The sequence below is a fragment of the Heteronotia binoei genome, chromosome 1, assembly GCF_032191835.1.
Source record: "Heteronotia binoei isolate CCM8104 ecotype False Entrance Well chromosome 1, APGP_CSIRO_Hbin_v1, whole genome shotgun sequence".
NCBI classification, from domain to species: domain Eukaryota; kingdom Metazoa; phylum Chordata; class Lepidosauria; order Squamata; family Gekkonidae; genus Heteronotia; species Heteronotia binoei.
In genome coordinates, this window is record NC_083223.1 from 232,483,218 (window position 1) to 232,495,800 (window position 12,583).

General features: G+C 45.5%; 1 protein-coding gene across 6 annotated transcripts in view; it reads right to left on the minus strand.

The window, feature by feature from the left end:
• Positions 1 to 861: 861 nt before the first annotated feature.
• Positions 862 to 12,583, minus strand: part of ASB3 (ankyrin repeat and SOCS box containing 3) — a 52,188-nt gene continuing 40,466 nt past the window's right edge. For all 6 annotated transcript variants that reach the window (XM_060249085.1, XM_060249094.1, XM_060249102.1 and 3 more), the window contains 4 exons: positions 12,246 to 12,443; positions 6,630 to 6,872; positions 4,224 to 4,357; positions 862 to 1,395 (listed from right to left, as the gene is read on the minus strand). In XM_060249085.1, coding sequence (XP_060105068.1) covers positions 1,181 to 1,395; positions 4,224 to 4,357; positions 6,630 to 6,872; positions 12,246 to 12,443 — 790 coding nt within the window. In that variant the 3' untranslated portion in view covers positions 862 to 1,180. The remainder of the gene's footprint in view (positions 1,396 to 4,223; positions 4,358 to 6,629; positions 6,873 to 12,245; positions 12,444 to 12,583) is intronic.

Below are 12,583 nucleotides of genomic sequence, written 5' to 3' on the forward strand. Positions count from 1 at the left end.
TGTGACCTTTGTATAGCTGCATGGCCAAGTTTGAAGTGGGTGCATCCTTGTCCACCACATATTTAGCTAATATAAACACAGTGCTGCAACTTCATATATTCCCATCCACACAGAAAACAAAGAACCTCCTAATTAAAACAAAAATTGATCACTGGAAGATCATCATGGTACAATCAGAACAATAATTGAGTATGGTAAGTCACTCTGACCTGGGGTACTTCCACAACTGGAACAGCTGAAGGAAACAATTAAAGAAAGCATGTTTCACTGCAGCCATTGCTTCAATCCATAATAGTGTAGCCAACTCCAGTTTGAGAAATTCCTGGGGACTGGGGCCAATGCCTAGTGTGATGTAGTGATTAAGAGCAGCAGACCCTACTCTGGAGAACTGGATCTGCTCCCCACTCCTCCACATGAAGCCAGCTGGGTGGTCTTGGGTCAGCCAAAGTTCTCTCAGCCACACCTACCTCACAAGTTGTCTGTTGTGGGAAGAGGTGATTGTAAGCTGCTCTGAGAATCCTTCAGGTAGTGAAAAGCAAGGTATAAAAACCAACTCTTCTTCTAGGGAGGGCAGCATTTGGGAGGCTGCCTTTTCTCACTGGTGAACACCAACTTGGAATCTGACAGGATCAGACAGCAGGCAAGTCTACACTACCCATGTGTTCATTGGCTCTAGAAGCGTCCTCTCATGAGGGAGGCTCAGAGATACTCGATTCTTCTCCACAGTGATTACAGGCTACCCACAGCAATCCCAATCCCAATTTTTCCAGGCCTTGATGCCCAATACGCTAACTCAAGATATCTATTTGATTGGACTGAATAATTAAGGTCACCGCAGTAATATCAAAATTAACACCTGGGTCAGTTATATTTTTTATTGTGAAGAAAGGCAAAGTTGACAAAGTTGTAAAAAAAAAAAGCTGGTATTTATTTTGGAATTAGCATTGATAGTATTTATTCCTATTTTCATTTTCTGGAATACTGACCTGCTGTGAAGAAAAATTACATTTTAAAGGTTGTAATCATTTGAAGTATGTTACAGTGCAACCCTAAACCCTAACCATGGAAGCCACTTCCACGCATTGTTGGTCCTGATAACAAGCAAAAGTCTTTGGTACTTTGCTGATCCACCTCTCCATCAATTCTATGTTCTTCTTCTCTCTGTAGTTCCTGAAATGCTTCAAGGTGGCAGAGCATCTCCTTCATGCACTTCTCCCAGGGTCAGTGAGGATCGCGCAACATTATACGTTGTTAAAATGTCCAAGAACAGTAAGTAGTTCTGCAGAACAGCGGGCAATGGCAGCTGGCGGATAAAGTGGTCTGATCGTAAACGATCGTTTGTTAAAAGTGATCGGATCTCCAGGCGGCAAAGGTGAGACAAGGGAGGAATAAACTCTGTCACAATAAAGGAATAAATGAAAATATGAGGAACATAATACTGAGGTTTCTTTCTCATCCAGAATAGTGACCACCGAGCATCCCCCTCCAAAAAAAAAAGATGTAAACTAAGAGAATGACTTGAATGGGAGTGAGTAGAGGTTACTGGAACCCACCCACCCTAATGCTCCAAGTTTGCATCCAAGCTTGAAGAACATTCCCTTAGATCAGACCACAGGTCTATCTGGTCCAGCATCCTGTTGCCCTCAGTACCGAACCTGACACCTTCAGAAGGCCTGCAAAGAAACGAAGAAGGCAACAGTACTCTCCCACTTGTTGCCTGCCCTCAGCAGCTGGGATTCAGAGGTACACTGCCACTCTTGAGCAGAACTGGCTACTCCAATGCTTGCTGTTAATCTAAATTAATTACTTTGTAGATGTATTATTTGTGGGGCTGTCCTTCTAAACTGTTGAGAAACTCCAACTGATGCAGAATGCTGCAGCCAAGATGTGTGTCATAGGCAACATATCACTCCAGTCTTGCCCTATCTAGATTGACTCTCAATTTGTTTCTGGGCACAATTCAAGGTACAGATGTTGACCTTTAAAATGCTATATAGCTTGGGACCAGTATACCTTGTGGACTGTCTACTTCCTTAAAAGTCAACTATACTAATCTTTAAAGCCCTGCTTTTTGTGCCCCTGTATTCTGAGATCAGGTAGGAGGTAACCTGGAAGATGGCCTTCTCAGTCATGGCATCAAAACTCTGGACTTCTTTCCCCAGAGAGACTAGCCTATCCCTCTCTGTTTCCATCTACCAACAGCAGGTGAAGACTTTTTTGTTTAATCTGGCATTCCCTCAGTGATCCCACCTGCCTGCCCTGTTCTAATTGTTTATGATTTTGTGTGTGCATTTTAGCTTCATTTTGTTTGATTGATTTTAAAGGTTTAAGACCTATTTTAAATCTGTTAGCCAACTTGGTGGCTCTGATGAGGAAAGAAAGGCAGGATTTTTTTTTTTTGGGGGGGGGGGGGGTAAATAAACTAAAGAAGTTCTGGGACAGTCTTAGTCAGCATTAAGCTGCATACCAAGCCAAGACAAGTTTTATGCAGAGAGTTTGTTCACCAATATTATGGGCAATACAGCCTACAATCAACAGAGAACTGCTTCTTCAACAAAAGCTTCACTGAAATGAATAAAGACTAACCAGTAGGGCTTTTTTTGTAGCAGGAACTCCTTTGCATTTTAGGCCACGCCCCCTGATGTAGCCAATCCTCTTGGAGCTTACAGTAGGCCCTGTACTAAGAACCCTGTAAGCTCCTGGAGGATTGATCAGGGGGGGCATAGCCTAATATGCAAAGGAGTTCCTGCTACAAAAAAAGCCCTGCTAACCAGTATTTTTGGGGGGAGGGGGGGTAAACTGGAAGGAAATTAGAGTTTCTTTTTCAGCTTCTGATGTAAGAGTCCCGTGGTGCAGAGTGGTAAAGCTGAAGTACGCAGTCCAAGCTCTCTGCTCACAACCTGAGTTTGATCCTGGTAGAAGCTAGATTCAGGTAGCCGGCTCAAGGTTGACTCAACCTTCCATCCTTCCAAGATTGGTAAAATGAGTACCCAGCTTGCTGGGGAGGGGAAGTGTAGATGACTGGGGAAGACAATGGCAAACCATCCCATTAAAAAAGTCTGCCGTGAAAACGTGATGCGACATCACCCCAGAGTCAGAAATGACTGGCACTTGCACAGGGGACTACCTTTACTTTCAGCTACCAATACAGCTAAGCCTGAATAAAAGCCGGTATTATTTGGCTTTTATTTGGGCACAGCATGGAGAAAGCATTAAAGAGACCACGGTCTCTTTAAATGCCTTCTAAGCTTACTTGCTGAGACATGCTGCTGTGTGGGGCTTGGAAGGTCACACTGCTGAGCAGGAGAAGCCTCCCAGCCAGATCTCTGTGGGGCAGCAAGAGGCCTTCCCATTTCAGGCAGATCCTGAGGCCACCCAGCAGTTTAAATCTCCAAACAAGAGAAGGCTCCAAGCCAGGTATGCATGCAACTGGGAGAAAGCTCCCCATCACATGCGATCCCAGGGCCAGCATCTCCTGTCTAGAGGTTTAAACTGCTGGACAGGGGAGGCCTTTCAGACAGGTCTGTGTGACAAAAAAAAATTGGCAATTCTGAATATTTCCCAAATATTGGGATATAACAATATTTTTCAGGTTCAGTATACACAAACCCCCAAAATACTGGGTTTTTTGGTGCACTCCCCTACTAACCATGACCACTGCTCAGATAAAACATATACTGCTGGTTAGGAAAGGTACAAATAAGTATTTTAAAAGGCCTTTATGGTTAATGAACAAAGCAACGGAAACAGCAAAAGGTAAGAAGGATTTGTTTAAGTGATGGAAGGATAGTTTGAGTGAGGTAAATAAAAGGGAGCACAGGTTGTGGCAAATAAAATGCAAGTTGGTGATCACACAAGCAAGAGGGGACAATGAGGAACATATATAAAGACTAACAATGGTTAGTTGGGGAGGGATGGTGGCTCAGTGGTAGAGCATCTGCTTGGTAAGCAGAAGGTCCCAGGTTCAATCCCTGGCATCTCCATAAAAGGGTCCAGGCAAATAGGTGTAAAAAACCTCAGCTTGAGACCTTGGAGAGCCGCTGCCAGTCTGAGTAGACAATACTGACTTCGATGGACCAAGGGTCTGATTCAGTATAAGGCAGCTTGGATGATAAAGAGGTGAAAGAATTGATACTTTCAAAACTTGAACCCAGGGGGGAAAAAATAAGTTAATCCCAGAAACAAAGTCTGCCTTCCTTTGAATTAGCTAGTTGTTTGCTTACCAAAGTGTCTACAGGGTATCCAATCAGAAGTTCTTTTGTGCTCAGAAAGGATCTGCTCCAAATCCCAAGGAAGTCTCTTCCAATCAGTGAATTCTAACAGAAAATTCAGGGCATCATTGTTTGCAGAGCAAATCCTAGTAGTGACAAAACACACCAAGATTTCTGTGTAATTGTATCACCAGTGTTTATAAGATCCATGCTTTTATTGGGGGACAGCATATAACAAATGACCATGAGAGCCAAGCACTAGTTCATCATTTCCTGCCCTCCCTCTCACAATCTGTCTAAATTCATAGAATCATGCTGGATGTCTAGCACTGGAGTCAGAGTCTAGCTGGAGTCAGAGACTCAGAGTGGCTTACAATCTCCTATATCTTCTCCCCCCACAACAAACACCCTGTGAAGTGGGTGGGGCTGAGAGGGCTCTCACAGCAGCTGCCCTGCTGACTAGTTTCTAAAATGGCACAGTTAGCATTTCACCATTCTTTGGCTTTTTACCCCAACATATTTCAGACCGCTGCCCACAGTGTTTTTCAGGTTTTAGTTCACTTTGTTCACAGGTTACACTTGCTTTCTAACACAGATACACCTTGATTAAAATCACAGAGCGATTTACACCAGCAGACATACACCTTCCACAATGTGTTGTAGATCCTATTTGTTGAAGATCTCCTACATGCCATGAGAATTTGTGACCTCTTTATTGTATTCTAGATGTTTACATTTGTCTCTCAATTTCCAGGCAGTCAAAGTCGCCCCGGTTCCAGGTGCCAAATGGGTCCCTGGAGTTACATGTCTGGTGATACTGGTAACCTCCAGGGAGGCTCCACTGACATTTCACACAGGGCTGAGAACCACGGCTTGCGAGGCCAGAAGGGAGCCACTAAGATGACTTCTGCCAATTGTTTTTTGAGCTTTCTGATGACTTTGGAGACAACCAGAACTGATAGGAAGGCAAATAGCAAGGTCTTTGGCCATGGAGATGTGAAGGCACTCGTTGCCTCCACCTGGGGAGTTGATGGTTGTTTGGGAAGGTCAGCCTGCCATGCCCTGAACTATAGCATTTTTCTTGCTGCTGCAGCAAAAAACATGGCTCTAGATGAAAAAATAAGCAAATCTAGTGTTGTGTCTGCTGTGGAGGAGGCTGCCTTCAGAATTCTGTTAGCCCCTTCTCTGGGATGTTTGCTGGAATCAGGAAGTAGGCTGGAGTGATTTCCAAGTCCATACAGTGGCTGCTCTGGAAATGGATGCAGTTGAGGCTGCTTTAATCACCACGGCCATTGCTTTGTGAGCCTTGCACAGTGGGACGTCCAGTTTTTAAATCTAGACTATTGCAGATGGAACCCTGACTACGCTCTGATAGCAGGCTGGAGGTCTGCAACACTGTAATGGGTGCATCCACCAATGGAACCTGAAAAAACTCAGTAGTAAAAGATGGTAATGCATATAACTTTTTAATAAACCCTGGGTATTGTCTGTGCTAGGCGGTTGGCCCATTCTGATTTTAATTGTTTTTCAAAGAACTCTGGAAAGGGTAAGGCATGCTCACTGGTGTCTAATCTGAGGGAAAACTTCTTATTTCTTTTAGGTCTAGTATTTTGCTCCAAATCTGGGATATCTTTTTCCTCTCCCATGGGGAACTCCTGCAACTCTAGGGCAGTGAGGATTTTGGACAGAAGGTACTGTTAGTCCTCCATCTTAAAAAAAGCCTATTGGGTTGCTCAGGCATTTCAATGTTGTCCTCCTGTTCACCTGACAAAAACTCTCCCTCCTCTCTATCATCAGAGTCAATACCAGAGGAGGAATCTGTATCCCAATCCAGTGTATTACATCTCCTTTTTCTATAACCAATATCTTTCTAAGCTGCTTTGGTGGGCTAGTGTGCACTTTTCTTCCTGGTCTATTGTCTCTAGGTGGGGAGGGGGGAACAGGACTGAGATCGCCCTGGTTTTTTTACCTCCTCCAGCCATTCAGTCCCCTTGGCAGTAATTGTGAATTTTCTCCTTCAAAGTTTGTCTAATTACAGAAAAGAACTCAGGAGGAAGGCAAGAGGCCCCAGGTTTCTGTACATTATCACCTGTACACTGATGCTTCTATCCTTGGACTGTGAGCCTTGATCTTCCAAAACTGAAGCTTGATCTCTAAGTCTCCGTTACATGTCTCTGACAGATAAAAGGCAAAGCCTATTCTGAAGCTGCTCTCCCTGATGATGCAAGAAAGAAAACTAGAGAGGGTGACTCATGACTCCCACTTTGGAGACAGGAAGTTAGAAAAAACTTGTTCTTGCCTTCCTGACAGGACAGTGCGAATCACCATCAAGATATCCTCCACTTCAGAGGGAGAAGAGCGGGATTTAAATACAGCACAGAAAGGCATGTGTTACACTTACATGCATATCTTCCTTACCATGACTTGCAGAGTAGACTAAGAGGATTAAATCCAGCAAGCAGGAGAGATGGCAGCCACTCTTTGTACTGGCCTTGTACATTAACAACATGAAATTCTTCCATATATTGGTCACAAGGAAGTTTGCAGCCCTTCTTCAAGAAATACTGAAATAAAGAGAACTTTTCATGGAACAGACAAAGGCCTAGATCAGTTTCATGAAGAGTGATCCCATATTTCAGAAGCATCAGGATAAATCTCAACCTGCAATAATGGACAGACAGAAGATTGGTTAATTTAATACAGCATCTGTGAAAATGTTCTTCCATGCAGGGAACTCTTCGGCACCAACTACTTCGCCAAGAAATGCGTATATGCCGCCATGTGCTCAAGGGCAAACAGTCATTTTAAAAACATTACTAAGTTTCAAAAGCCATTAAGGAACAGGGAGTCTATAAACCAGGGATTCCCAACATGGCACCTGCTGCCACTAGGGCTGACAAGCCCCCAGGCTAGGTGGGGGTTCTCCCTCCCTGGAGGTTCCCAATCCACCAGCCCACATTGGGCCGGCAGGGGGAACTTCCCCCGATGTCGCTGGCGCGATGACGTCACCTGCAGATGCCATCATCGCGCCAGTGATGTCGAGCATGACTGCTCTAGACGTTTCTGGAAAACCTTTATGGTTTCCCTGGACACTAACAATTTGGGAGGGAAAACTCTACAACACGTACAATAAGTCGTCGTGTACAATTGCATCGTATGTGCAAAGCGCACGCGAAAAAGTCCCCCGCCGGAAGACGCAGGAGACTTGGCAACCCTAACTGCCACCTTTTCTTGGTGCCCACTATGTGTTTTCAGAAAGTGGACAGGGCCAGGTAGGCTTCTGCCCTGCAAAGCTTCTGACTGGCTGTGCAGATTTTTAAAACATTGCTTTGGCAGCAGCTGCCACCCCAGCACAAGGAACTACACTGTGGGGCTAAAGGTAACCTGTGGCAGCCATTTTGTGACTCAATCCATCTCCTGCAGCAGTCACTTTGTAGCTGCGCCCACCACACTGCGTCAGAATCCCAAAGGTTCCCACTGGTTCAAAAAGGTTGGAGACCCCCCTCTGCCCTGCATACTCTGGTACCTAATTTCTAAAGGAAAGGGATGGCAGAAGGCATTCTGGCCATCAGCTAAACAATTTCACAGGTACAAGTAAAAAAATACTGAAGCCCTCTCCTCAAGCCATTAGAATATTGCTAGCAGAGAAAAATAACCCAGAAAAAAACTCCACCACAATCATCAGCCATTGCAACATGCTTAGAACAATATTTACTACACATTTATCTGTAGTTCCCAGGCACTCTCCTACCCAATTTTTTTAAACATCTTTATGTACTATTTTACTGTAATGTAAAAACAGCAAATAAGAATGTGAATGTAAATATCACAAAAGTAATTTTTGTGCTCAGTACAGTACCCTATGACATCTGGACCACACAGAGCTGCTCTTCAGCACAAAACTGACCCTAGAAAATAGGTACCCATCGCCTAGTCAAATCAATTACCTAATCCACATCAGCAAAATACAAAAGCTATTTTAGGTATTGCAGCCCTCAGTTTCCTGCAAACTCTTATTTTAAAAAACAAGGAAGCAAGAGGTGAAGATGTGGAAGGAATAAGCAGTTTCAGACAAAAGATTGTGGGAAATGAATTATGCTAATTACGCACTCAGCTCAATCACAAAATCATGTCAAGCTCCCAGGAGACAGAGATTGCCAATAAGGCCCTTTTAAAGCAAGGAAATCAGACTGAATGTATGTTCTACAAGCATCTGCTTCAAAGGAAAGAGCTTCCCAAGGGACAGTCTGCCAAGTTTCTTTAGTGCCTGGATATCACCCAGAACTGAGCTACATTTTTTAAAAGGTTACTGTTTTCTTAGTGACTTTAAGAGAGAAAAGCAAACCTATGTTTTTAAAAAATCTACTATTATGATCACCAGTAAACAAAGTATACGCTCCCTCCTCCAATCAGTGGTTCAGGTGCCATCCTATTCCAGACCCTTTTTGCATGACCCAGGAAACCCTCACTGAAGTACTAGAACAAAGGTGTCAAACTCATTTGTTATGAGGGCCAGATCTGACATAAATGAGACCTTGTTGGGCCGGGCCATGCATGTCATAAAATGTAATGCCAGGTAGCAGGGATATAAACTTTATAAAGGACACGAACACAAATATATATATTTTTTAAAAACCTTAAAACGCGCTTAAAACATTAGCACTCATTGATCTTAAAGGTGCTTTTTTATATCTCTCCTGTGCAATCCAGGGAACTGGGCAAAGGAAGCTGCCTCCTTCCTTCCTTCCCCAGGGGACTTGGAGGGGGAGGAGCTTCAGCTAAAAGAAGGAAGAGAGGCTTGGCTCAGTAGCTCTGCTGTGCTATTGAGAGAGCCTGGCAAAGCTGAGGGAGAAGGAAGAAGATGACAGCCAGTTGCTTGAAGGCCTAATAGGAGAAAGAAGCAGATGACAGCCAGTTGCTTGGGGGCCTGATAGGAGCCCTCTGGAGGCCTGATTCAGCCCCCAGGCCACATGTTTGGCACCCCTGTACTCACTCAGAGACTGACTTTTTTGCTTCCTTCAACTCAGCCATTTGCTAGCAAATGTGGGAAAGTGCTGATAGGCCACACAGCACTGCAATCTTCCCCTCTAAAGTTTAGGGAAGACTGGATGTGTTCTAGCATGCATTCTCATTCCATGTGTGGTCAGCATTCCAGCATTCTCATTCCAACTATGTGGTCAGCATCCCAGCTGAACTGCTGCACAGCCCAGAATCAGGAGGTACAGTAGGTTAATAGTAGTTACTCAGAGCAGAAAAGATTTCCTGAAGGCAGGGGCAGTCTAAGTGATTCCCAGACTCCAGGCAAAACTTGAGAATGGGACCTAAGAATCACTAGTCGGGGACACAGCCTCAAAGGAATCCCCCACTCCTCAGGTCACTGCCATCACCTGGCAGTCAAGCTACAGGAGATGTGCGTGGAAAATGCACAGTTTGTACATGTTCACCTGCCCTTACACATTTTGAGGAATGGGTTGGAGAACGTCTTGAGTGAAGGAGTGCCTGTGGTGCCTGCCCAATTTCTTGCAGTCCTCTTTAGCCAGGATATTCTATTGGCCAAAGTCTCTCCCATCACACACCACACAGAAACGAGACGCATGGCAGGGAGGAAGGGTGTACATGTTCTAACAGTGCAATGAGCTTGGCAGCAGTGGGGCCCTCTCATATTACAGCTAGCTATAGGGAAGTGGAAACAGATCTCCTCCCCCACCCCTCATTTCCCAGCTCATACCAGCTCCTCACTGCATGTCAGGCAGCCCAGGTGGTGGCAATAAGCTGGAGAGGCTCCCAGAGGTTAGCTCAGCAGTCAGAGGCCTCCCAATAAGGCCTCACCCAGTGCAGGGCCCAGGGCAGCTGCCCGTTTGCCCCATGCCCAAGTCCACCCCTGCTTGTAAAATCACTGGTAGCGTAATATTATCCAGTGCTCTTGTCTACTCTTTCACTTGTGGAGAAGTGCCATTTAGTGTGTGGGTTTAACTGTCTATGAGTTGGATGTGAAGAGTCTATCAAACTTCAGGCAAGCCTTGACCTAATATCCTCATTTCCCCCTCCCCTCCTGTCTATAACCAGTAATCTGCAGACAACTCCCCAAAGGATAGGAAATCCCTCAAGGTTAGAGTCTGCCCCAGAATACTGCAGGAGAGAAAGCCAGTACCTTGGTGGGAATTGCTGTTTATATTATTGAGTTTTGGGCGGGAAGCCAGTCAGTTGTCGGTTGTAACTTGCAACAGACAGAGCCCTGCCCTGGGCCAGAGTTAGTGGCCATTTTGAGAAATATGTTTGACCAGCTTACCCAAGAGTAACTAAGTAAGGTGCCTGCCCTGTGTACCATCTAGATAAGGTATGGGTTTATAAGAGAGAGAGAGAGATGGAGTCTTTCTGTCTATGTTGGGGGAGAGCGGTCCCGGAGGCACCCACTAGTGTGTGGGGTGCCACAAGGGGCAGTTCTCTCCCCGATGTTGTTTAACATCTACATGCGCCCCCTTGCCCAGATTGCTCGGAGGTTTGGGCTTGGGTGCCATCAATACGCAGATGACACCCAGCTCTATCTGCTAATGGACGGCCGACCTGACTCCGTCCCAGAAAACCTGGACCTAGCATTGCAAGCCGTGGCAGGTTGGCTCAGACTGAGCGGGCTAAAGTTGAATCCAACGAAGACAGAGGTCCTTTGCTTGGGTCGCCGTGCCCTGGGAAGGGAAATCCCCTTGCCGGCCTTTGACGGTGTGCTGCTGAAAGCAGCCCATAAGGTCAAGAGCTTGGGGGTTCTTCTGGAGCCTTCATTATCAATGGAGGCACAGATAGCGGCCGCTGCCAAGTCCGCGTTCTTTCATCTCCGACGGGCGAAGCAGTTGGCCCCCTTCCTGGAGCGCCGTGACCTAGCAATGGTGATCCATGCTACGGTCACCTCGAGACTGGATTACTGCAACGCCCTCTACATGGGGCTGCCCTTGTGCCGAACTCGGCGGCTGCAGCTGGTGCAGAACGCGGCGGCTAGGCTGTTGTTGGGGCTCCCAAGGTGGGAGCACATACAGCCGGGGCTACGCGGACTGCACTGGCTGCCAGTGGTATACTGAGTTCGTTACAAAGTGCTGGTTATCACCTTTAAAGCCCTATATGGTCGAGGACCTGCCTACCTGAGGGACCATCTCTCCCCATATGAGCCCCAGAGAGCGCTGAGGTCAGCTGGAAAAAAACAGCTGAATATCCCTGGGCCAAGGGAGGCCAGATTGAAGGCCATCCGGGATCGGGCCTTCTCTATTGCAGCTCCACTGCTGTGGAATCAACTCCCAGAGGAGGTACGGGCCCTACGATGCTTAGATCAATTCCGTAGGGCCTGTAAGACCCACCTCTTCAAAATAGCCTTCAACTAACGACAAGCTAGGAAGTGCCGTTGAAAATGCTTTTAGTTACTGAATTCTATTGAAGATCTAATGTTTATAGCACCATATTGTTAATGTTAATTTTAATATAATCTGTAATTTGTTTTAACCATGATTTTATAAGTATAACTCGATGTATAATGTATTTTATGCTGTGAGCCGCCCTGAGCCTGCCTTGGCGGGGAGGGCGGGATAGAAATATAAAGTTATTATTATTATTATTATTTATTATTATATGTTATTTTATTTCTTCTGTTCACTTCTGATATGCCTGTAAATAGTTGTGAGTTTTAAATAAATCTTTTAACTGCTGAAGGAGTGAAGTCCCTCTGTTCCACATAATTCCCCCAACCACTTGGAAACACTAGGATGGAGAAAAGAAGTAAAATGAACAATTTCCAGCTCTCTGGGGAACCTCAAAGATCCCTGGGAATCCCTGAGGTGGCTTCCTAGTGACACCGGAAGGAGATGAGGAGGCTTTCCCACCTAACCAGATCCCAATACAATGGTGGTAGCAGTATTCTGAGGCAGTGGAGCGGAATGGCTCCTTAAGGTCAGAATTCAAGGAGGGGTAGGCAGAGCTGGGGCCCGTCAGCTGATGCAGGCCCAGTCCGCAACAGCATTTTAGCTCCATAACAGACACAAACAACATACATACCCCTTCGTAAAAGCCAGAGACATGGGTGATCTGCAGCCAAAGACTGGACATGCTTGGGCATCTGGGCTGTAACCTTCCTCAAGCAAGAATTCCAAGCAATCTTCATGTCCACCATATATAGCTGAGTAGATGGGGCTCAGTTTGCCTTCAGCAGTGCCACAAAGCCGATCCGTAACTGGTATGAGGAAGCGCAGAATACTGCAGATATGCAGAACAATTAGTAACTTATGTACATACACGATCTTTCCTATAGCACTTTATAGATTAAACATAGCTCATAGCAGTCACTCAAAATTTCACTGCCTCTTAATCGTATATTACAATAAATTAACTAGCAG